General features: G+C 45.8%; 1 protein-coding gene across 13 annotated transcripts in view; it reads left to right on the top strand.

The window, feature by feature from the left end:
- THRB (thyroid hormone receptor beta) overlaps positions 1 to 25,215 on the top strand; it is a 444,462-nt gene that overhangs the window by 353,526 nt on the left and 65,721 nt on the right. For 12 of the 13 annotated variants that reach the window (XM_055566908.1, XM_055566903.1, XM_055566907.1 and 9 more), the window contains one exon: positions 2,965 to 3,219. The exons of the other annotated variant lie outside the window; for it this stretch is intronic. In XM_055566908.1, coding sequence (XP_055422883.1) covers positions 2,965 to 3,219 — 255 coding nt within the window. The remainder of the gene's footprint in view (positions 1 to 2,964; positions 3,220 to 25,215) is intronic. 13 annotated transcript variants of the gene reach the window in all.

Here is a 25,215-nt window from a genome sequence, read left to right as displayed (position 1 = left end):
GGAAGTAACACAGTGCACAGCACCCACAGTCAGCTGAAGTGAAGGAGCCTGGAATGGTCTCTCATCCCTCCTTGGGAATGGAATAGGAATTATATTTGCCCTCTTCATCTTAGGAACTAAAATCCCACATGCTGCCTGGCCCAGCCAAAAAATTTGGGGCTTCCCAGGTGGCACAGTGGTGAAGAACCCACCTGCCAGTACAGGAGATGTAAGAGACATGGGTTCGATCCCAGGGTCAGGAAGATTTCCTGGAGGAAAGAATGGCAACCCACTCCAATATTCTTGCCTGGAGAATCCCAAGGACAGAGGAGCCTGGGGGACTACAGTCCATGGGGTCGCAAAGAGTCGGACACGACTGAGTGGCTAACACTTTCTGTTCATCTTGGGAAGGTAACCAAGAACCCTCCTTAAATAAATCCTTCTTGAGCTTTTCTGTGACCCAGCCAGGACTTCTCGTCCCAGCAGTGCCCCAGCCAAAAAACCTGCCAACTGAGCAACGGAATATCACTATCACGAGTGTAATTGCAGACCGTAATTACGAGCTTGGACATGGCTCCAATGAATGGAACTCTTTTCCCAGACCACCTCGGCTTCTTTTCTTAGGAAAATGGAAGGAAATCTTATTCCTTGTCTCAGCCTCCAAATAACATCTCTTGCTTGTAAGAAATCCCCACTCTTGCTGGCCCAGGGGACCTGCTGAGCAAGCTTTAATGGGCCGTGCTATAAAGAAGAACGTCCCCTTGGTGAGATCTCTTCCAGTGTCTCTCATCCACACGTGTTGACTAGCTCCCTTCACTGGGGAGCACTCTCTACCCATTAGGCTGTATTTCTTAATTTCTGTGCAGTCAAGGGAATTGATACCACATTTTAAGAATTTCTGCAGAAAAATCAAATGTTGGAGGCTCTACAAAACCACTGTGATAACTTTAACATTACTTACAAAGGAACATTGCACAATATAATTTACTGAGGATTTAGAGTCCGTGAGGATTGAGTAGACATCCTAGAAACACACATGGGTGAGAAAGCGTCTCACATCAGTAGAAACAATGAAACTCCTTTTGCAGAGTTAATCCTCGCATTCAGTGACTTTATATTCAGCTCATGAAAACACCCTCATGGATACTAGGTCCTTGAAAGAATTCTGCATAGCTATGTTTCATCTGAAATGCCATACAATCTCCCACGATCCTAATCTTTTGTTTTCTTTTCATGGGAAGTGAGAATAAGTGCCCATAACTGCACCAGTAGCTGGCATGGTGGAGTCCTGACCTTTAGGATTCACCACGCATTGAATCATGTCACCTAAACTGAGGAGAAAGACCCCGGGCTATTTCACACCCCTCACACAATGCCAAGCACAGATCTGAGCACTGAGTGAATTTTCAGGGTTCCTCTCTGAATAAGATCAAATGTTACATCCCAAGCATTGTGTGATTTTTTTTTTAAGGGGATCATTTCTTACTGGCCAAGTGAGGGTATTTCAAGCTGCAGTATTTCCACGTACTGTGACAGAGAAGCCGAGTGTTGGTTATTACTGCCTCGCTGTGATTTTGTTCGCAGTCTTCTCCTGTACTAGAAATGAAGTGGACGGGAGTCAGGATTTCCACAAGGTAGTCCCAAGACCAGGAATGGTAAACACAGCTTCCAAAGGGGGCTGGGAGCAGATGACACCTTTAGAAAAACCACCCTAACCAACATCTCTGAAGACATCTAGCAGCTTTACAGAGGCGGCTGGTAAAAACCAAAAGCAGGTTTAACTCTTACATTTAACAGTTTAAAATTTATCTTAAATGTCTGAAAAGCAGCTTTCAATTCCCAGTACTGTACATAGATCAGGGCGGACCTGTCTGTCCGATATGGATATCTACAGTCCTTTGGTCATTTCAGCATAAAGGAAAATTCACTTATCAGTTAATCATTCCACTGTCTCTAATCACTTAAAAGTAGAACTCTATTTGTGTTTTTTCCTATTTTGACAGACAGAATTTCTGAAAGTATGGGTGACCAGATGGATTATGCTTTTTAATGTGAATGCGTCTACAAATCATCTATATTAGCTTACTCTTTTTACTCTCTTCCTTATATCCATGTTCAGAAAAGATATTCAAGGAGGTAAAATTGGCCCCCAGGGAAAGTTGGTGTGAGAACGTTTTCATGATATTTTCCAGTTGTTTCCCATTTTCTAGAGGGCAGACCTTCACGCCCCTTGAAACTGAGTAGAGAAAAGAGCGTCACACAGAAAGCATTAACTGCCTGCTTCTCAGCGCAAGAGAGCGGGGCTTTTCTTCTGTCATCAGAGCTCTTAATTTGCCCCAACTAAAGCACAATCTGCTGACCTCCTCTCCTCTCACCTCGCCTGTTCCGGAGGACATGGAAACCACTGGCAGTTTCCCTTGGAAGACCCAGCCCCTTATGCCAGCCTGTCGGCAGTGGAAGGTGCCAAGGAGCCCGAGTTGTCGCTCTCATGTAGCCACGTGGCACGTCCCTCTCAGGGAACAGGGTGCCCCTCAGGTCAGCCGGTGATAACACCCAAGTCAAACAAGGCCGCATCCTGGACGTTGTATGTCCCGAGGATCTGAAAAGTGTCCACGGCCAGCCCTGACCCTTGAGACCTCACATGGTCATCTAAGCAGTATCATAAATTGGTGCCCACTTGCTCCCGAGCCATTGCCATCCGGAGCGGGGCTGGAGAGAGGGCGGCCCTTCCGTGGAGGAGCCCATGTCTTTCTAGGCGCTAAAAATCGGGGGAAACGCGTTGACTCCTCCGCAGGCAGTCCAGCGCCGGGGCTCCGTGCCCGAGGCCGCTCCCAGTGCCTCTTATCGCCGCCGTTGGGTGGAAGGGTCCGGGAACGCTGGCAGCCCCCACGAGCCGGGGAAGCGCTTGCCTTCCAGACCTCTTCCTCTCAGCCCCGTCTTGACAGTGCCAACAGCCCCGTCATGTCGTGTTTTTCAACCCTCCAGAAAATGGCCTTCCAGCCTGGGACAAGCCAAAGCCTTGTCCAGACGGCGAGCCGGAGTGGAAGCTCGTGGGAATGTCTGAAGCCTGCCTGCATCGGAAGAGCCACCCGGAGCGGCGCGGGCCCCTGAAACATGAGCAGTCGCCCCTCATCCAGGCCTCCTGGACGAGCTCCATATTCCATCTGGACCACGACGACGTGAGTGATCAGAGCGCACCTAGCACCCAGACCTTCCAGGCGGAGGAGAAGAAATGCAAAGGTAACAGCTGTTTGTGAGACCCGGGTGGCCGCGAGGAAAGGACTCTCTGTCGTGACCGTGGGCTGGGTCTCCCCTGAGCCCAGGATGCGGTCCACGTGGCTCCCCGCAGCTCTCTTCCAAAGTGCCTTTGCCCCCAGACCTTCTATGGAGCAGAAAAGAACTGGGTTTCTGAGGAGAGCAGCTAATCTCAGCTTCCTGTTGGGGCCACTTGGGGGAGAAGACATTTTTCTTTCTCTAATGAGCAGGAGGGTTGTTAGTTTTGGCTTCAGTTCTGTTTTTGAAGCTGAATAGAAACAGACACTGCTAGCATTACATAACTACTTGCTTTGAAGTGTGTGTGCGTGTGTGTGTGTGTGTGCGTGTGTGTGTGTGCGTGTGTGTGTGTGCATGTGTGTGTGTGTGCATGACTTTTCCCAGTTGTGCCAGTAGCTAATAGGATCTCCAAATCTACCTTTAACCTAAATAGACAATTCATGTTCAAAAAAGCGGTTTGAAGTTGTTTTCTTTGACTCATTAAGTCCTGTGTCATCAACCTGAAAGGCGAGATTATGGTGTTAGGGGGTTGTCACCTCATAAAAAATGTTAAACTGGCCTAAGTTTCTGATTGCATTAGATTTAACTGGTCTTTACCTCGGGTCGCCTCCGCCCTGACAGATGTCTTTGTGTTGATCGCTTTATGGTCTTAGGGCTTCCCAAAATCTTTGCTTCTTAAATCAGTTAGTGTCTTTAAATGTCCAAGTTCATGTTGACCCTCCGCCCTTTCTCAATTTAGCATTTTTAAAAAATAAAGTCCTTTTCCATTTTCTTTGAGGACTTTGATTCATGATCAAGTTTTTATGTGAACGTATGTTGATTTACAATATTACGTTAGCGTGATAAAATTTCAAATGGTGTGTTTGAAAATCTGCCAAGCACATATCAAGATATATTAATGAAAGTTTGTAGAGAGCCCTATATTTGAGCCATATAGGACCTTTGCAACCTGTTCTAAATTGAGCGTAAACACGTGATTCTGTCATCCTTCTCAAAAAACTGCTGGTCCTTTAACTTTTTTGAAAACTTGAAAAGCTGCTTGGAAGCACCAGTTGATCTGGGCAGCTGGGTGTGCAGATTGTCTCAAATGAAAATGGGATTATCTAAACAAATAATAAAATAGTGGTATAGGCTCTCATTTGAATGCAGTCAAAACCATCCATGTTCTCTTGAGAAGGATCTGTGTTTGAACTGTCTCTCATCTTTATTACTTAGGAGACTGAGAAATTGAAAGGGATATTTAGAAAAAGAGCAAAGTAAGTTTTTCCAAAGGAGTCGGGATATAGAACAGGTGTGTGTGTGTGTGTGTGCACATTTGTTTGAAATACAATCAAGAGTTTATCTTAAAATCAGTAACCACATAGTAGCTTCAAATTTTAGGAGCTGGCATCAAAAGCACGTCAGGCCTTGGTTTACAGGGCACTGCAGTGTCCTCATGACCTAAGGACCCACAAACTAAATTTGATTTATTCCTGATTGGTACCCGTGTTTGTTCACTCATTCATGGATCCATCTCTGTCATTTGTGAGAAAACTTGGCCTTGCATATCTAGGGTTTTTGACAACTGTACACTTTCCGGTTTATTGGTAAACCTTGAGAGCAAAAGGAGAGAGTTTCTATTTGGTTTCCAAGACCCTACTGTTTGTAACACAGTGATTAAGGTCGCGGATTTTTGAGTCTACCGTATTTGGGCTAGAACCTCACCCTTTCCACTATCCATCCTTGAGCAAAGCTATGTGATTGCTGACAGAATTGAATTAGAAAATGTATCGCTATTGAAGTACTTAGCACAGCACCCCTCATTGTGGCCTCTGAACGTCAGCGTCATCCTTGCTGTGATCACTCTTATTGGCTCAGCATCATTAAATTACACAGATCCCCTGGGCCGCGCTCTGGTGAGAGAAGGAGGAGACCAGGACATTTGGGTGTGGCGTGGGGTGGGAAGTTTCAGGGAGGTTAGACTTGACCATCCATTTTGCATTCATTCAGCTCTTTTTTGCTGCAAGGCAGAGAATTGTTTCATAGGAAAATCTAATTAAACTCTTGAATGAAAGCCCTTCCTCCAGATTCTAGTTGTAAAGGAACGCAATAAAGGTAAATGCTCCTGCAGTTTCCAGAGCAACCGCCAGGATTCTCATTGGCGTGGACGCGAGGCAGTGCCTTGGTTCAGCATGGAGAGTCTGGGGACGCCTACGCGGTCATGGCCGAACCTTGTAACTTCACTCCTTGCCACTGGACACCCGTGTCTGATGAGGCAGTGGAGGGGCCGGGGAAACAACTGGATTAGATGCTTTTCTTTTTGGAGTTGGGTGCTCTCCGTGTACTCAGCTTGCCAGCTGCCTCTTCACAGGCACTGTGAGAAGAGCTCTCTCACCCAGGCTGGGCACTGATCTCCTGGCTCTCTCTATCTAGCCCGCAGGTGCGCTCGATATTTCTTTCCTGGGCTGCCATTCCGTGCATCCCATCTGTGTTTATTAACTGGCTACTAAGTGCAGGACATTGTCCTTCACAGCCTTGAAGAAAAAATAGCAGCAGAGCCAAATATCCATCCAAGTCCCCCCATTTCCAGGACCCCAAGTGGAATTGAGGAAAACCAAGTAACCCTTTGGCCACCTGATGTGAAGAGCCAACTCACTGGAAAAGACCCTGATGCTGGGAAAGATTGAAGGCAGGAGGAGAAGGGGACGACAGAGGATGAGATGGTTGGATGGCATCACCGACTCGATGGACATGAGTTTGACCAAACTCTGGGAGATGGTGTAGAACAGGGAAGCCTGGCGTGCTGCAGTCCATGGGGTTGCAAAGAGACGCGACTGAGCGACTGAACAACACTAACAACTAACTCTTAAAGGATACAAAATGTCAAGAGTCTGCTGTGGAGAAGCCAAAAGAACAAATAGATGGCTTGAATTTGTGCTAAAACTCATCTCCCAAATCAGTGATCTAGCCAGTCTGGACCAAGGCACCTCTGAGAGTGGTTCGTGGTTGGATTGTTGTTTAGCTGCTAAATCATGTCCAACTCTTTTTGACCCCAGGGACTGTAGCCCACAAGGCTCTTCTGTCTATAGGATTTCCTGGCAAAAATACTGGAGTGGGTTGCCATTTCTTTCTCCAGGAATCTTTCAACCCAGGGATGGAACTCATGTTTCCTACAAGCTAATTCTTTACCTCTGAGCCACTTAGGGAGCCCTTGTGGTTGGGGCCCCTGCTGCAAACTTACTTCCTACCTGTCTCTGTTGATGCAAGTACAGAAACTGAAAGGAAGCTTTACAAACTGTCATTGCCAAAAAGCACTGCCACTGGCCTTCAAAGTTGTGCTCAGTGGATCCGTCTCACTGGACAGTGTAGACTCTAGTTGGATGTTGTCAAACTCACCAGTCAGTCACACAGTCCAGAGCCCATGTATAAGTCTGCTGCAGCAGACGGCCAAGGATTGGGCCGTCCCGGGCTGGCTATTTTGTAAATTGTTTGAGATTTGCTGATTTATGCTTCAGAGAAGGCAATGGCACCCCACTCCAATACTCTTCCCGGAAAATCCCATGGACGGAGGAGCCTGGTAGGCTGCAGTCCATGGGGTCGCTGAGGGTGGGACACGACTGAGCAACTTCACTTTCACTTTTCACTTTCATGCACTGGAGAAGGAAATGGCAACCCACTCCAGTGTTCTTGCCTGGATAATCCCAGGGACGGGGGAGCCTGGTGGGCTGCCGTCTATGGGGTCGCACAGAGTCGGACATGACTGAAGTGACTCGGCAGCAGCAGCGTTCTTAATGTTTTTCTTTAGGCTTATTTTTGGTAGGTACCAAATGTCTTCTTTCTCGGGTTGATCTCAATACTGTTTTTATTTCAGTCTAGGCGTATGTGTGCTCCTGTGTGTTACAGTCATTCTAAGGAAACTGGTAACATATTTCAATAAAAAGAGCGCCCTGGAGCCCTGACATTCTGCTACAGATCCCACAGTTGAAATCTGCTCTAGTGCCGGAGGCTCTTTCCAACCCGAAGCAAGCGATCCCGTTCCCTCCCCGCAGCCACGCTCCACCTCCGCGGAGTTGTTTTTTTGCCACAATGTGAATTGATTGCTCAGCCGTGAGGACCACCCTACTCGCGCCCACCTCCTCCCCTCCCAGAGTCTGAGATGGTGCAGCACCTGGACCTTCTTAGAAATGCAGAATCTTAGGCCCCAGAGAACTGAACTGGAAGTTCTGGAAAGGGGCCCAGGAATCTATATTTCAATCACTCATAAGAGATCTTTAAGGCGTGAGCATCAGGAGGTGCCTGCGATTACGCACAACCTCTTAGCACCAGTAAAGGAAAGGGTCTGCCACCTAGTGGACACCGGGGAATGTGCATCCATAGTCATGTACGGATGTGAGAGCTGGACCATGAAGAAGGCTGAGAGCTGGATGAAGAATTGATGCTTTTGAACTGTAGTGTTGGAGAAGACTCTTGAGAGTCCCTTAGACTGCAAGGAGATCCAACTAGTCCATTCTAAAGGAAATCAGTCCTGAATATTCATTGGAAGGACTTATGCTGAAGCTGAAGCTCCAATACTTTGGCCACCTGATGTGAAGAGCGGACTCTTTGGAAGAGACCCTAATGTTAGGAAAGACTTGAGGGCAGGAGGAGAAGAGGGCAGAGGAGGATGAGGTGGTCAGATAGCACCACTGACTGACAGACATGACTCTGGGTGAAGTCTCAGAGATAGTGAAGGACAGGGGGGCCTGGTGTGCTGCAGTCCACAGGGCCACAAAGAGTTGGACACGACTTAGCGATTGAACGGCGATTCCCTTCCTTGAGTGCACCGGGGGAGCCCCCAAGTCTCCTTCTTGGTTTGTCCTTCCCTTTAGACGTGGCTTACCTTAATTGCCAGCTGGGTGTGCTGCTTACTCACTCCATCCAGTAACATCCTTCTGGGACTTGAGCCCTTCTTGAGAATCCCACTCTGTCTGACTGGAGTCCAGCTTCTCTTTCAAGTTCTTGCAAGGCTTCTCCTTTCAAGCTTCTGTGCCCCCCCTGAGCTTCTCCCTGGGAACCACAGTCCCACTAGCCCCACGGGGATGGGTCCTGGACAGGTGCATGCACCCCTGGAGCTGGATCTTGCCAGCCCTGCGGAAGCCAGCCAGCCAGCCCTCCATCCCTGGATGTTTGGCCTTGGTGTCCGTCAGGGAGCTTCCTGAAACACTCAGACCTGGTGGGAAAAACAAGGCAGAGAATGACCCATTTTTTTCCTGGAATTAGGGAAAAAGCAACAAACTGGGGAGCTCACTGGATTTTCTCTGTAGATCTGCTCTGTGCTTGAAGCAAGAGAAGTGAATCTCAGATACCCGGGAAGACAAGAAAAGACAGTCAAAATAATCTTACTGACAAGGTGCTTTCTTTCTCTCACTATAAAAGCCTCCCATGTTCAAGGAGTGAAAATTTCCCAAAAGTTCAACAGAAATGAGTTTTAAAAATCATTTGTAATTCCATTCTCAAAGGATATGAAGATCTTGATTATATTTCATTCTTTCTCCTATGTGTATCTATTTTTTTACAAACTTGGAATCACTTTTAACCAACTGTTCAGGCTTAACAATATATCATCCACATGTTCCTTTGTCATTAAATATCCTTCTGAATCCTGACTTTTATTGGCTATAGACTATCCTTGCTTATAGGTATCATTTGTTAAACCAGTCCCCAAGACTTAGACGAGTTAAAGTAATTTTTGAAACTATTTCTTATGTTCACAAAGGACAGACTATTAACTCATGCTCTTCAGAAGGAGGCGGGAGGGGGAAATGACTCAAACCAGTGACGTCCATTTTAAATGATGTATGAGTCTCATCTACCAAAATAACAAAGTGGTCTAAAACTAAGAGAGGTGAAGTCAAGTCATTGCACTTTATAATCCTTCAAGTTAGACATTCAGGATCTCAGCACATGACCGCTATCTTTGTCCTTAAGTGAAATACAAGGACATCTTCAGGTTGGCGAGTGTTTGAGAAGGTGGGGGATTAAAAGGCTTGAGCCCTTCCACCAGGAGACCATCTGCTCATGCATCTCCACTCTCCTCTCTGCCCCGGCTCCCCATCCATCAGGAGGCGCGGCTCCACGAGAGCACGGGGACTCATACACCTCAAGGGCACCGGGGAGGCTCGGCCATCAGCAGGAGAGTAAGTGCTCTCCACCAGCTTCTGGTGCACGGAGAGCTCTGAGATCTGATACTTCAAAGGCAGGGAAGCACACCCATCAGTGGCCCAGGGCAGGCAGAAATAGGAGGGCAAGCAAAGAAATAAAAGCCCTCAGCTCGAGTGGAGGGGAGGGAAACGGAGAAGGGCACTGGCAATGTCGATAGCAAGCAAACCTCAGAAGCTCAAAGCTCCGGTCCACCCGACCGCAGTTTTCACTGAGATGCAGCATCGGCAGTGGGGGGACCGTGGGCTTTTTGAGGCCAATGAAGCAGCATCTGCTGGGCTTCCCTGGTGGTTCAGATGGTAAAAATACGCCTGCAATGCAGATCGACCTGGGTTCAATCCCTGGGTCGGGGAGATCCTCTGAAGGAGGGCATGGCAACCCGCTCCAGTATTCTTGCCTAAAGAATCCCCATGGACAGAGGAGCCTGACGGGCTACAGTCCATGGAGTTGCAAAGAGCTGGACACAGCTGAGTGACTAAGCACAGCCCAGCAGCGTCTGTTACAACGTAAAATGCAGGCATGCTTCGACCCTGCTGCCCCTCTTAAAGTAGTCTGTCGCATGGAAATACGGTACCCGAGGGCACAAAGTTCTGTGTTCCAAAGTTTTCTTTGCACCTTTGTTTTTATAACTGAGAAATTGGAAACAATCCACATGTTGACCCAGAGGGGAATGATCAAACAAATTATGGTATATGTAAAGCATCCACTGGAAAACAGGTTTTTTAAAAATAGTGGCATTAGGAAAACTTAGTGGAGAAGCAGCCATTCGTGACCATGTGATCCCACGTCCAGTTTTAAAAGTCAGTAATTGTGTGAGCACAGATGTGCAGAGAAAAATGTTCCTGAGACACATCACCCTGTGACAGCAGACAGCTGGAAAAGGGAAGCGCGGAATAGAGGGTATTATTAGCTCAGTATACAACAGCAGTTCACATTTCTTACAACTCCATTAATGGAGAACTGGTGCAGTTCTTTTTTTAATGTTAAGCTCTTATGCTTCACAGTCAGACAGACTTAAGTTGACTGCTGACTCTTTCATTTAACCTCTCTGAGCTGAGTCCACTTAATTTTGAATGAGGTAATAATACCCAATGGCTTCCCCAGTGGCTCAGCAGGAAAGAACCGGCCTGCCAATGCAAAAGACAGGGGCAGGAAATGCGAGTTTGACCTATGGGTCAGGAAGATCCCCTGGAGAAAGGAAATGGCAGCCTAGTCCAGTATTCTTGCCTGGAAAATTCCAATCCATGGGGTCACAAAAGAGTGGGCGCCTAGACAACAACAATAACAATAATACCAAGTTATCAGATTTGTTGTAAAAAGGAAAGCTAATGTGTGTAGAGCACTGTGCCCGCCACTTAGGAGACATGAGTGATGACTTATTCTGATACCTGTTCTGAAAATATCAATAATTTCTTGGCTTGGTGCCTCCCTCCTCCTGCAGTTTTTGTTACCCTTTTGCACCTTGAAATACGTTGATGAGCTTGTTGTTGTTCAGTCACTCAGTTGTATCCAACTCTTTGTGACCCCATGGACTGCAGCATGCCAGGCCTCCCTGTCCTTCACCAAGTCCTGGAGCCTACTCAAACTCATGTCCATCGAGTCAGTGATGCCATCCAACCATCTCATCCTCTGTCATCCCCTTCTCCTCCCACCTTCAATCGTTCCCAGCATCAGGGTCTTTTCTAGTGAGTTGGCTCTTCTCATCAGGTGGCCAAAGTACTGGAGTTTCAGCTTCAGCATCAATCCTTCCTATGAATGTTCAGGACTGATTTCCTTTAGGATGGACTGGTTTGATCTCCTTGCTGTCCAGTTGATGAGCTAGATACACATGAATGAAGAGAAGCAGAAAGAACCGTCACTATACAGCTAGAAGACAGGCTTGAACGACCAAGAAAAAATCCATAGCAACAACCAAGGTATTTTTTCAAGCTCTTTAAATAGTTTAAAAAATTAAGTACAAAACCAAGAAAAGTATGAAAGAGCTTAAATGAAATTTGCACCAGGCAGTCTGCTTCAGCATCAGAGCTATTTTCCACTATACTCTTGTACCCATTCATTCCCTTCTCCAGGGGATCTTCCTGACCCAGGGATCAAACCCATGTCGCCTGCATTGCAGGCAGATTCTTTACCATCTGGGCCACTGGGAAAGCCCTAAAAGTTAGTTGCTCAGTCATGTCAGACTCTTTGCAACCCCATGGACTACAGCCCACCAGGTTCCTCTGTCTGTGGAATTCTCCAAGCAAGAATATTGGAATTGGGTAGCCATTCCCTTCTTCAGGAGATCTTCCTGACCCAGGGATCAAACCCCAGTCTCCTGTGTTACAAGCAGATTCTTTACCATCTGAGCCACCAGGGAGGATACTGTATAACACAAAAGGGCAAGAGGATCCGGGTGCCCTGAGGAAGAAACTAAAACTGTGGAGAAGATGCTGGCCTGCCCAGAGGGGAAGCTGCAGGGCAGTGAGGCCTGCCAGGACGGAGCGGGGGGCTCAGCATGTGCCCAGCTTTACAGTCTAAGGTCACATTCCGGCACTGCCGCTTATCAGTTGTTGAACCCTGAGCTAGTCGCTTAGCCTGCCTAAGCCTGTTTCCTCATCTATCAAATGGGGACCCTCCTCCTCTCTTATCCAACTGTGGAAAGAAAGAAGCTCTTAGATGATTTCACAGGACGACTGTGAGTGCTCAATAAATAGAAGTTATTTTCTCATCATGAAGCTTGGAAACAGTATGAGAAGCAGACAGATTAGGGCCATAGAATGCCCATTTGAGAATAACCACTAAGCAGACACTAACAGGATTGAAAGCTCTGAAGCCGAGGGTGTAATGGAAGCAGGGGGAGCAGACACAGCAGCCAAGTTCTACGATGCTCCCCACAGGTGGCTTCAGACAGAACCGGGGACAGCATGGGTAACAAGCTTATTGACCTTGTACTGAAGCTGAAAAGGTATCATTGGGAGAGTCACTCTTACAAAGACACCACAGGTGACCATTGGAATTCAAAGTCCTTTACTTCTCCCGTTTGCCCTGAATGCCTGTAATTCCATCGTGACCCTTTCTCTGTCTTTCAAAATGCAGACCTCCTGGTTGGATATCTTATCGAGTCACTAGCATCTCCAAGTGGAGAACTGGATCAGATTTATTTCCTCCTTGACAGGATCCAATAAAGACAGTGGAAGGAGGACACAAAAAATGTGAGGATCCTAGGGAAATGGATGCGAGAGAGGAAATAGGGAGCAGGCCCCCTGGCAGCACTGCACAGGCTGTCGGGTTGCACACTGCACAATAGGAGTGTGTGCACCGCAGACGTGGCACCTGAAAACAAACGTCACCTGCTGAGGTCCTTTAATGGACTGGAACCTGGTGGTCTGGAGTCAACCGATAAGAAAGTAAAGGAGAGAGAAAGAGGCTGATATTCCTTGGTTTACAGAGAAAGCCAATAAAGCCCCTGCATGGGGCTTGCTCTGTTCACGGAGGCCTCAGGCGCCCTCTCGATGGGGTGAAGGCGCAGAGCGCCTTCTCGAGAGGGTCTTAGAAGGCCGGGCAGGAAAGTAAACTCAGAGGGCCTCTGCGCTCCAAGGAAGTAGCCTGAGAGAGAGAAAGAAAGCAAGACACGGGGACCAAAGCTCTGATGGAGCAAAGGTGTTTTAATCAACATGGTGTGGGCATATATACTGTAGTTATTCTCAGCAAAGGTAAAGATTAAAATTCCAGACTTACAAAACATAGGCGATGCATATTAAAGACAGAGAGTTGTAAACAATCACTTTTACCATATGGTTCACAAGAAGGAAGAGGGTACTTTTCACCATATAGAAACACTAACGGAGGAAATGCCTGGATCCCTCAGCCCCTGGGAGAGGCTTGCCTCTCCTCTTAATTCCTGAATATTCAGGAATTAATAAGGAACAGAGAATTCCTGACAGATCCAAAACAGCACACAGGAAGCCTCCTGTTAAATGCTTCCTGACAGGCACCCACCTCACCGCTGGCCAGTAACTGACCCTGACACAGGATGAAAATACAGACATTCCTGTCACATTTAGACAGATGTGTGAATGCCATATTGATCATTGGCTGTCAGTGTATTCCGAGACTAATAACACTCTTTTGTATAATTTAAATTCGCTAAAGGAATTTCCTGGTGGTCCAGTGGTTAGGACTCTGCACTTACACTGCGAGGGCCCAGCTTCAATCCCTGGTAGGGGAACTAAGATCTTGCAAGCCTCACAGTGTGACCAAAATTAAAAAAAAAAAATTGCTAAGAGAATAAAACTTCAATGTCCATGCACACACACATAATTAACTAGATGGGGGGAATCCTGTCACAATGTATGAATATATCAAATGATCACATATGTTTTAAATATCTTGCAACTTTATTTGTCAATGATACCTAAGTACAGTTGGAAAAAAGACATTCTGAGAACCCTCACGTTACACAGCAGGCCAACAGCATCAAGTTTGGGGGTGTTGCCCAGCCTGTAGTAGGCATGTAGGGAATGTTTAGACAGAAGACATGATTTGGTTCTTGGCTCTGACACTTTCCAGCTATTTACCCTTGGACAAATCACTAATTCTCTCCAACAAACACCATAATCAAAGATTAGTCGACCACAAAGAAGCAAGGAGATCAACCTACCCTCCAACCTAAATGTCCATTGACAGAGGAGTGGATAAAGAAGATGTGGTGCGTATAGCAATGGAACACTACTCAGTCACAACAAGGAATGAAATAATGCCATTTGCAGCAACCTAGATGGACCTAGAGATGATCATACCAAGTGAAGTCAGACAGAGAAGGACACATACCATATGATAACACTTACTTGTGGAATCTAATTTTTTAAAAAATAAATGAACTTATTTACAAAGCAGAAGCAGACTCATAGATGTTGAAAACAGACTTACTGTTACCACAGGGGGAAGATGAGGGCAGGGCGGGATGAACTAGGAGTTTGAGATTAATATACATGCACTATTACATATAAAATAGATAACCCACAGGACCTACTAGCTCTACTCAGTATTCTATAATAACCTATATGGGAAAAGAATCTGAAAGAGAATGAATATATGGGTATGTATAACTGATTCACTTTGTGGTACTCCTGAAACTAGCATGACATTGTAAATCAACTACACTCCAGTAAAATTTTTTAAATTAAAAATAAATTAAAATTTTAGAGAGTTCCCAGTGGTCTAGTGGTTAGGATCCCAGGCTTTCACTTCAAGGCCCAGGTTCAATCCCTGGTCGAGGTTCTGAGATTCCACAAGCCATGCAGGGCAGCCAAAAAAAAAAGATAGAAACAAATATAAAATAATGACAAAAATAAAATACAGTAAAGCAAAGTAGCCCTCCAATACAATAACCATATTTCCCCTTGTAGGGAAAATGGAGCAAAATACATTAAATCAGTGAAAGTGAAAAAAAGTAGAAGTGAAGTCGATCAGTCATGTCTGACTCTTTGCAACCCCATGGACTGTAGCCCACCAGGCTCCTCAGTCCATGGGATTCTCTAGGCAAGAATACTGGAGTGGGTTTCCATTTCTTCCTTCAGGGGGACCTTCTGGAGGAAAGGATGAAGAAGACATTGTACATATATGTACAAGATAATATTACTCAGTCAAACCTGGGTCTCCTGCATGGCAGGTGGATTCTTTAACGTCTGAGCCACCAGGGAAGCCCAGTAATGGCCCCCCAAAACCTAAGCTATTAGCATCATAAAAACATAGCCCCACCCCCAGGACAGATTGGGAAGGGTCATTCACCTTCTACTGCCTCGGTCAGTGTTCTTACTGAACTCTGGGCTGGCTTTCTCCAGGAACAGAGGAACCTCAAGCTCAGTTCTTGAGTAGGTCTGGGCCTCCTCCCCTTTCTGTTTCTGAAAACCTACTCCTGCCTATAATAAACCTCTCCCCGAGAAGGTGTTGGGAACCGGTACTGCCCTCTCTCCTTCCCTCTGCAGGGCAGAGCCTCTGGGTTTTGAGAGCCCCAGAGAAGCAGAAACTCCATGCCAAGAGCATTTCCTGGTAGCAGTGTCATAGACAAAGCGGGCAGGTCTCCTGGGGACCATTCCGCCTGCACTTGTTACCTGCATTGACACACGAGTGGTTAGTCCTGTCTGTGAGTAATGCCTTTAGAAATTAACCTTGGTCCTGGACCAGTTCAGCCTCTTTGACTCGAACTGTCTCTCTGCAAAGATACCAGAAATCCAGAACCAGCCAGGCTTTGGAAAGAGTGTCAGAAATCCTCCACGGACCAAAGCCCTGCTCCACGGCATCGACTGAGACAGAACTGTTGCCTCTGGTGAATGGCTGTCCTCATGACATCTGTCGATTTGGCTTAAATGAGAGACTTGACTTCATTCACACTCACCGCCTCTTAAAATATAGAGCTATATTGCCAATATGACTATTTAACTCCATTAGCCATGCTGTGAAGTCACGCAGCCTGAGCTAGAATGCTGTCTGGGGACGGATGGTTTATCAGCGAGTGGCAGATTTTCCCGACTCCCTGCTCATACTTGCCCCTTACCGTGCAGCTGCAAAGGCCACACTATTGTAAGCCGAGCCTCAGAACTAATGAAAAGATGCTTATATGGTGCTTTGTTTGCCTGGCTCTGGGAAGAATGTCTTATTATAAGCCTAAGATATAAAACTAAAGGTTAAAACTATGTAAGTAAAAGAAGCTTCTGCCCTTTACAGGGAAAAATATACATGTTAATTTTTACAGGAGTTTCAGATGACTGTTTCCAAGGGAACAAGTATCTGAAATGGGTTCATCTCATTTAATATTCATGACTGGACACGGGGATAGTCCTTTCCTATTATCCCTTTCTGGTTACACATGATATGCTTATTCTTAACTTGCTTTTGAAGTGATCATTCTATGTTTGAATCTCATTTCTTCCACAAACAAAGGAAATAAATGTTCATTCTTATGTTTTAAAATATTTTGTAAAATTAAGAATATAAGCCTTTAAGAATGAAGAATATTATAAATAGTGGTGATCACTACAAAAGTAAGAAAATAACAGTAATCAATCTGACCTACTTTACTCAGGTGAGTCAAAGGCTATTGAACTTGGCTTCTTGTTTTATTGCAAATTGGCTTACTTTTCAATTTTTTCTTCCACTTCTGCTGCTGCTGCTGCTGCCAAGTCGCTTCAGTTGTGTCCGACTCTGTGTGACCCCATAGACGGCAGCCCACCAGGCTCTGCTGTCCCTGGGATTCTCAGGCAAGAACACTGGAGTGGGTTGCCATTTCCTTCTCCAATGCATGAAAGTGAAAAGTGAAAGTGAAGTCGCTCAGTCATGTCTGACTCTTAGCGACCCATGGACTGCAACCCACCAGGCTCCTCTGTCCATGGGACTTTCCAGGCAAGAGTACTGGAGAGGGGTGCCTTCTCCGCCTCCACTTCTATTGAGGTGTAATTGACACACAGCACTGTATCAGTCTAATGCGTACAGCATGATTTGACTCTCATAATGAAAGGATGACCACAAGCTTAATAACCATCCCTCATCCCATACAGGGACAAAATAAAAGAAATAAAAAATATTTTTCCTTGTCAGGAGTATTCTTTGGATTTACTCTCTTAACAACTTTCACCTATAACATACAATGATGTCAGTTATGGGGCCCTAGTGGCTCAGACAGTAAAGAAACTGCCTGCAATGCAGAAGACCTGGGTTTGATCCCTGGGCTGGGAAGATCCCCTGGAGAAGGGAATGGCTATATTTGCCCTGCTGTACATAACAGCCCTGATACTTATTTACCTTATTGCTGGAAATTTATACCTGTGGCCACCTTGATCCAACTCCTCCTTCCCCCCGCCTGGCCCCGCTGTCTCTGGTAATGGCATATCTGATCTCTTTTTCTGTGAGGTTTTCGTTTGTTTTTGAATTGACCCTAAACACTGTGTCAGCTCCTGGTACACAGCTTAGTGGTTCGATATTTCTGTGCCTGTCAGATTGATCACCACCAAATCTGCTTACTTTTGAGGTTGGTTTCTGTTTTTAAACATTGAATTGGAAAAAGCAAGTTGGCGGCAGGAGACCATCATGTCTGAAGTTTGAATGAGTTGTGTGTTTTCTTAGAAAATCTGCTAAGGCAAATCTATAAATTTCTCTCCATTTGATCTTAAAGTGATCTCAGCTTTACCAAAAAGTGGAAACGAATGGTGCAGAGAAGGCCTGGTGTTTATGGGGTAGCACTGGGGACAGGTGGCCGGGCCAAGGTTCCGGGGTTCCTCCATGCGAGTCGTGGATGGGCCCCGCTGTCGGCTGCTGTCATTTCGTCACCCTTAATGGGCCTTTTTTACCACCAGGTAAGTGCTGACACGGTCTCCTTCGGTGTCTGCCGCCGAGGACTTTGGGTCTCTGGATGCACGCGGGGCTCTGGGCCTTCGGGCCGCCAGCTGGTGCCCGGTTCGGCCCTTGCCGCTGGAGCCGCCCGCCTGGGCCTGTGCGCCGGCTTCCGTGCGGTGGTGGTGGTGGTGTCTAGCTGACCCGACTCGTGGTGCCACCTCCGGTCTCTGGGCGACCCGAGGGCGGCGGGGCGAGGCGCCGTGGGTCTTCTACCCTGTGCGCTCCCCGCTGCGGGCACCCGGTGAAGGCTGAGATGCGACCCCCGCCCTATGGGCTCCGTGCCACGTGTCAGGCGTTCTCCTCCTGGGGTCGTGGGCCGCTCTCTCCTGAGGCGAGGTGCAGGGGCGGAGGTTGCCGGTGGGGCTTAAAGCGGGCCCCTCTGGTGACTGTCCTCGCCGCGCCTCCCCCCTGCTCCACCTTGGCTCAACCGATCGATGTGGTGTGGTCGTGCTCTCCCGGGCCGGGCCTAAGCCGTGCCAGACGAGGGACGGGCGTTCCTGGTGAACGCGTCCGCTCTTCTCGGTCTGTTCACGGGGCCCCTCGCCTGTCTTTCCCCCCTGCCCGTTGTGGAGGGTGAGGAAGGCAGGGGTTGGGTTGCGGCCTCTGGCCCTGACCTTCGGTCTCCTGTCCCCCGCCTCGGGGCGTCAGTGGGGGCCGTGGGTCTGCTGACACAGCAGATGCTCTCGCTTCGCCTTCCCGGCGTGTGCTCCGCGAGCGGCCCTCCCCGCGGTGGGGAGGGCTCTGCCGCTGCTGCCCCCCCACCCCCACCCCGCGCGGGTGCGCGAGCGTCCCTCGTTGGACCCTCGGTGTTCGTGTGTATACGTATTATTAGTTTTTAGAACCATTTGAGAGTAGGTTGCAGATAGCATGCCCGTTTAAATATTTCAATGTGTCCTCTAAAAGCAAAGAAATTCTCTTAGAAAACCATGGGACAATGATCAAGATGAGGAAATGTAACATTGATGTGCACAATTATCTAAACCTACAGACTTCATTCAAATTTCACAAATTGTCTCTCCCCACTCCGCCCTCATAGCTCAGTTGGTAAAGAATCCGCCTGCAATGCAGGAGACCCCGGTTCAGTTCCTGGGTTGGGAGGATCCCCTGGAGAAGAGATAGGCTACCCACTCCAGTCTTCTTGGCTGTCCTTGTGGCTCAGCTGGTAAAGAATCTGCCCGCAATGCAGGCAACCTGGATCCGATCCCTGGGTTGGGAAGATCCCCTGGAGAAGGAAAAGGCTACTCACTCCAGTATTCTGGCCTGGAGAATTCTAAGAACTATAGAGTCCACGCAAAGAGTCAGACACGACTGGGAGACTTTCACTTCACCCCTCCCGCCCCCCGGAGGAGAGGTCACGGCTGAGAACCGAGAGAGGACGTGTCTCCGAATCGTAACTCCATCCCCCTCAGTCCTGCGCCCAGCCCCACCGCTCCTCAGACCAGCCTTGGTTTCCGGCCGGGCCGGGCCGGGCAGGAGTGCACCTTTCTTTGTGTTTCCGTGTCTGCTCGGTCTGCTTTTCTCTGTCCCAGCCTTCCACGGTCTGCAGGGCGCTTCTCGTTTGTGGAGAATGCAGGCTGATTCTTTTGGAGAATGTCCCTCCGTTTGGGTTTGACTGACGTTTCTTCAGGATTAGGATCAGACTGTGCATATTGGGCCAAATTCTTTTAAAAATTGTATCACCTGATATTTGTTCCTATAAACATTTGAATTTAAGTATGTGATTCAGGAAGTTTCCCATCTTCCAAACCACCTGCATCTTTCTGTCTCTCTTCTTGAATTTTTTTTTTTTTTTAATTTTTATTCCCCTGCGGCTGCTCTGGGTCTTCATTGCTGCGCGTGGGCTTTCTCTAGTTGAGGGGCACCGGGTTCCTGTTTGCAGAGCACTGCCTCTGGAACATGGGCTCAGGGGTTGCGGTGCACGGGCTTAGGTGCCCTGCGGCGTGTAGGATCTTCCCGGACCGAGGATGGAACCCACGTCCCCTGCGTTGGCGGGAGGGTTCTCAACCACGGGGCCACCAGGGAAGTCTGACTCCTCTTTTTTTCTTTTTCTTTTCCATTACGGTTTATCCCAGGATACTGAATAGCGTTCCCTATGCCACACAGTAGGCTTGCTGTTTCTCTACTCTCTATAGGATAGTTTACATCCACTAACCCCAGCCCCCCACCCAACCTTGCTCCCACTCTCCACCCGCCTTGACAAGCACTGTCTGTTCTGTCTGAGTCCTCTTGTGAAGCATCCATTCCGTGTTCTGAGGGCGAATGTCTCAGGAATGAATGTTATTGGTTGTTTTGTCACCTGTGACCTTTTTAAGGTTGGAATGAAAGAGGGATGCTTGCCTGGGGGCATCTCTATTTGTAGCAGGACAGAAAGCAGATTCTCTGCCATCCAGAGACTTTTCTGAGGATAGCAAGGACATATGGCCTCTTTGGTCTCTTGTCCTGTTTAACTGGACATTCATTTTTTCCCCCCACAACTCAAACCATAGTAAATTACAAAATAACCAAGATTGGGATATATTTTAGGTTAACCTTGATACTTGTAGTATATCTTTCTCAGCTATTTTGGCACTTGAAGTAGAATGAAGAATTTTGATTCACCAGTTCTAGATCTGGTTTTCAGTGTACCAGCATGAAATAGGTTTTCTTTTTGAAAATATTTACAAATCCTACTTTATTCCCCTCATCCTTCAAGGCCCAGTTTAAACATCACCTCCTCTGGGATTCTCCACTGCCTGTCACAAGGAATCATGTCTTTCTCATGCTGTCATGAAACTTCATTAAAGTATTTTATGCTTCCTGGGCTCTGCCTTCTTGTATCATGGCTTTGAACATGCCTTTTGGGCTCCTCAGTGACTGTGACTTTATCTCAATTTACATCAGCCCTGTTTTCGTGTGTTCTCCATGCCCAGCACTAAGCTGTGTGCTGACGGTAAGAAGCTGGATGAACCATCCTGCTTCCTGCATGAGATTTCCAAATAGAAATGTTGGAAGAGCTTTGAGCTTAGGCTTGAAATGAGCAGCAGACCTATTGATGACCAAGCAATGGTGAAAATGCTATTGGCTTGCCTTTATCTTAGAGAAGACTAAAGAAGAGCCTAACCTATGTTGTTTCAGAAATAATAATTCCATTTTCCTCCATGTTTACCATCTGCTTGTTGATGTTCTTTTAGTTGGGTTGCAAATTTCAAAGCAAAATCATGTCTTCCTCTTAGGATGTATCCTATATTAAATCAAGGAAACTTACATAGTATTGATATATAAATGATAGAAGCTTATTAACTTTCTTCCTTTTGACAATAAGTTTTAATTACCTCAAGCTATTTTTTATATATATATATATTATAACCTCACATCTCTCTTGGTAAAGCTTTGTTGAGATATAGTTTACCTATTGTAAAATTCCTCCAAGTGTACCATTCCATAACTGTGAGTCTGTTTACAGAGTTGTGTTAATACAGCCGTGACCACAGTCTTATTTTAGAATGTTTCCATCTCCCCCAGGGAAACTTTGAGCTGATTTGCAGTTATTTTTCATTCCTGGACCCAGCCCCTGGCGACAACTCACCTACTTTCTGTCCACACTGATTCGCTTTTACTGAACATTGCACAACAGTGGAATCCTAGGATGAGACTGACCTACTGCTTTTGAGGTTCATCCATGTTGTTACATGTATCAGTACTTTGTCTGAACTTTTTACCTTTAATTATCCTTCATAATACTTTCAAGTATAAGTGAAGAACTGGAGCCTTTAATGAACAAAGAATAAACCTTTTGAAACCGGCATCAATTGTGACACCATCTAGATTTTGCGTTAGTTGTTCTTAAAGGTGAAAAAGCAAAGTAAATGCAAATGACTCAATCACTCATTCATTATTCCTATTGTTAGGGAAATTTGTTATAAAATTAATCTCTGATATGTTATTCTAGAATAAAGCATACTATAGCTGTTAAATGTCAAAGTCATTCCACTCAAACAAGCACTCAGCTTTCAAACAGAGTCCATCAGTGTGAATTACAATGAAATAATCATCTTAACACAGTAAATTAAGGGAAAATGGATCTACATGCTGCGGATGATTAAATTATAGCATACGTAAAGTGAGCCGCTATGTGATATTCATGCAAAGCATAAATGATATTCATAAAAAAACATAAAATGTTAATGAGCATTTTTTTCTTCTAAGGAAACATATTGATTAAAATAAATATATGAAGTAGCATTAAATTAGGCACATCTTTGGGAAAACAGATAAATCATCACAGTGATCTTAGAATTTGTGTTGAAACACATACGTAGTTGCCAAAAACTTTCAAAACACTAAAATAATTCTCTACTTAGAAAAGCAGTTGGGGGAAGTAAGACAGGCAGGTTCTACAATAGCAATTCAAGAGCTGAAATGTCAATGCTAACATCTTCCCTTAGTAACTACATCAGGGTGAAAAAACCATCCACTCAGTTTCCACTCTGTCAAATGAATGGAAACACCTCCTGCCACCCTGGTGGCTCAGACAGATAAGAATCTTCCTGCAATGCAGGAGACCCGGGTTTGATCCCTGGGTTAAAGATCTCCTGGAGACAGGCATGGCTACCCACTCCAGTATTCTTGCCTGGAGAATTCCGATGGCATAGAAGCCTGGTGGGCTACAGTCCATGGGGTCACAAAGAGTCAGACACAATTGAGCAAATAGCACACATACCAGTCTTGTTGTTTAGTGATGAAAATAACACTCATCACCATTATATAGCCAGGGCTCTAATTAAAGTTACACCGAAACTGCAAGTTGATGGTATATTTCCTAGACTCTGATGCCCAAGCTCCATCAGACTAGAGTCAGGTAAGATTTGCTTTTGAGTCCAGTGTTCATTCATGAAAAAGAACAGAGATCCCACTGTTAGCTAGAAAAGAGAGGAATTCAGTGCTGATAATAGTGGTCTAAGTAAGTTTTAAAAGCCTGACTTTTTTTCAGTCTCCAGCCTTCAGGGTGCTATTCGGTATTCACTTTTGTGTACGTGCATTTCTCGTTTGGTCCAGATGCGGATCTCTTTCTGGATATTATCTCATTCCTTCAAAGCACAAGGAAGCTTCATGGTTTGTCTCTGATCTTAGGAAATCACAGTGAGAATCAAACACTTGGTCTTCATCCTGGAAACTCTTAGATGCTGGCCATTGTGCTGCAGTGTCCATCATTCACCGTCACACTCTCATTCACTGGAAATGCTTTGGGAGAGAGGCTCTGACATTGCACAGGTATCTCTGGGCATTTTGAGCGCTTATACCCATCACTGGAAATGGGGGCAGTTTCTACTTGAATAGATCTGGGTTTGACTCCTGACTCTTCAAATGGCCAGCTGTGCCTCTCAGAAAAATGGGGGTTTTTTTGTTTTTTTTTTATTTTATTTTTAAATTTTACATAATTGTATTAGTTTTGCCAAATATCAAAATTAATCTGCCACAGGTATACATGTGTTCCCCATCCTGAACCCTCCTCCCTCCTCCCTCCCCATTCCATCCCTCTGGGTCGTCCCAGTGCACCAGCCCCAAGCATCCAGTATCATGCATTGAACCTGGACTGGCAACTCGTTCCATACATGATATTTTACATGTTTCAATGCCATTCTCCCAAATCTTCCCACCCTCTCCCTCTCCCACAGAATCCATAAGACTGTTCTATACATCAGTGTCTCTTTTGCTGTCTCGTACACAGGGTTATTGTTACCATCTTTCTAAATTCCATATATATGCGTTAGTATACTGTATTGGTGTTTTTCTTTCTGGCTTACTTCACTCTGTATAATAGGCTCCAGTTTCATCCACCTCATTAGAACTGATTCAAATGTATTCTTTTTAATGGCTGAGTGATACTCCATTGTGTATATGTACCACAGCTTTCTTATCCATTCATCTGCTGATGGACATCTAGGTTGCTTCCATGTCCTGGCTATTATAAACAGTGCTGCGATGAACATTGGGGTACATGTGTCTCTTTCCCTTCTGGTTTCCTCAGTGTGTATGCCCAGCAGTGGGATTGCTGGATCATAAGGCAGTTCTATTTCCAGTTTTTTTAAGGAATCTCCACACTGTTCTCCATAGTGGCTGTACTAGTTTGCATTCCCACCAACAGTGTAAGAGGGTTCCCTTTTCTCCACACCCTCTCCAGCATTTATTACTTGTAGACTTTTGGATCGCAGCCATTCTGACTGGTGTGAAATGGTACCTCATAGTGGTTTTGATTTGCATTTCTCTGACAATGAGTGATGTTGAGCATCTTTTCATGTGTTTGTTAGCCATCTGTATGTCTTCTTTAGAGAAATGTCTATTTAGTTCTTTGGCCCATTTTTTTGATTGGGTCATTTATTTTTCTGGAGTTGAGCTGTAGGAGTTGCTTGTATATTCTCGAGATTAGTTGTTTGTCAGTTGCTTCATTTGCTATTATCTTCTCCCATTCTGAAGGCTATCTTTTCACCTTGCTAATTAGGTCCCATTTGTTTATTTTTGCTTTTATTTCCAATATTCTGGGAGGTGGGTCATAGAGGATCCTGCTGTGATGTATGTCAGAGAATGTTTTGCCTATGTTCTCCTCTAGGAGTTTTATAGTTTCTGGTCTTACGTTGAGATCTTTAATCCATTTTGAGTTTATTTTTGTGTATGGTGTTAGAAAGTGTTCTAGTTTCATTCTTTTACAAGTGGTTGACCAGATTTCCCAGCACCACTTGTTAAAGAGATTGTCTTTAATCCATTGTATATTCTTGCCTCCTTTATCAAAGATAAGGTGTCCATATGTGTGTGGATTTATCTCTGGGCTTTCTATTTTGTTCCATTGATCTATATTTCTGTCTTTGTGCCAGTACCATACTGTCTTGATAACTGTGGCTTTGTAGTAGAGCCTGAAGTCAGGTAGGTTGATTCCTCCAGTTCCATTCTTCTTTCTCAAGATCGCTTTGGCTATTCGAGGTTTTTTGTATTTCCATATAAATTGTGAAATTATTTGTTCTGGCTCTGTGAAGAATACTGTTGGTAGCTTGATAGGGATTGCATTGAATCTATAAATTGCTTTGGGTAGTATACTCATTTTCACTATATTGATTCTTCCAATCCATGAACATGGTATATTTCTCCATCTGTTAGTGTCCTCTTTGATTTCTTTCACCAGTGTTTTATAGTTTTCTATATATAGGTCTTTAGTTGAAAAATGGGTTTTTTATCTATTAAAAAAAAAAAGATGTGGGTAGCCACGGCTGTCCTGAAGTACCATGATAAGGATTCAATAAGGCGATGTTTATGAACACCCAGCCCAAACTCTTAGAGAAGTTCAGTCTTGGTGTGTGGAGTACCATGGAGGCATCACAGAGAGGAGCTGGGTAGGTGGCTGAAAGTGCAGGTCTCGGGGCCACTGTGAAGCACCACCAGCGTACA

The sequence above is a fragment of the Bubalus kerabau genome, chromosome 2 (assembly GCF_029407905.1).
Source record: "Bubalus kerabau isolate K-KA32 ecotype Philippines breed swamp buffalo chromosome 2, PCC_UOA_SB_1v2, whole genome shotgun sequence".
NCBI lineage: Eukaryota > Metazoa > Chordata > Mammalia > Artiodactyla > Bovidae > Bubalus > Bubalus kerabau.
The sequence above is the reverse complement of the archived record's forward strand: the minus strand, read 5'-3'. Positions and strand labels throughout refer to the sequence as shown.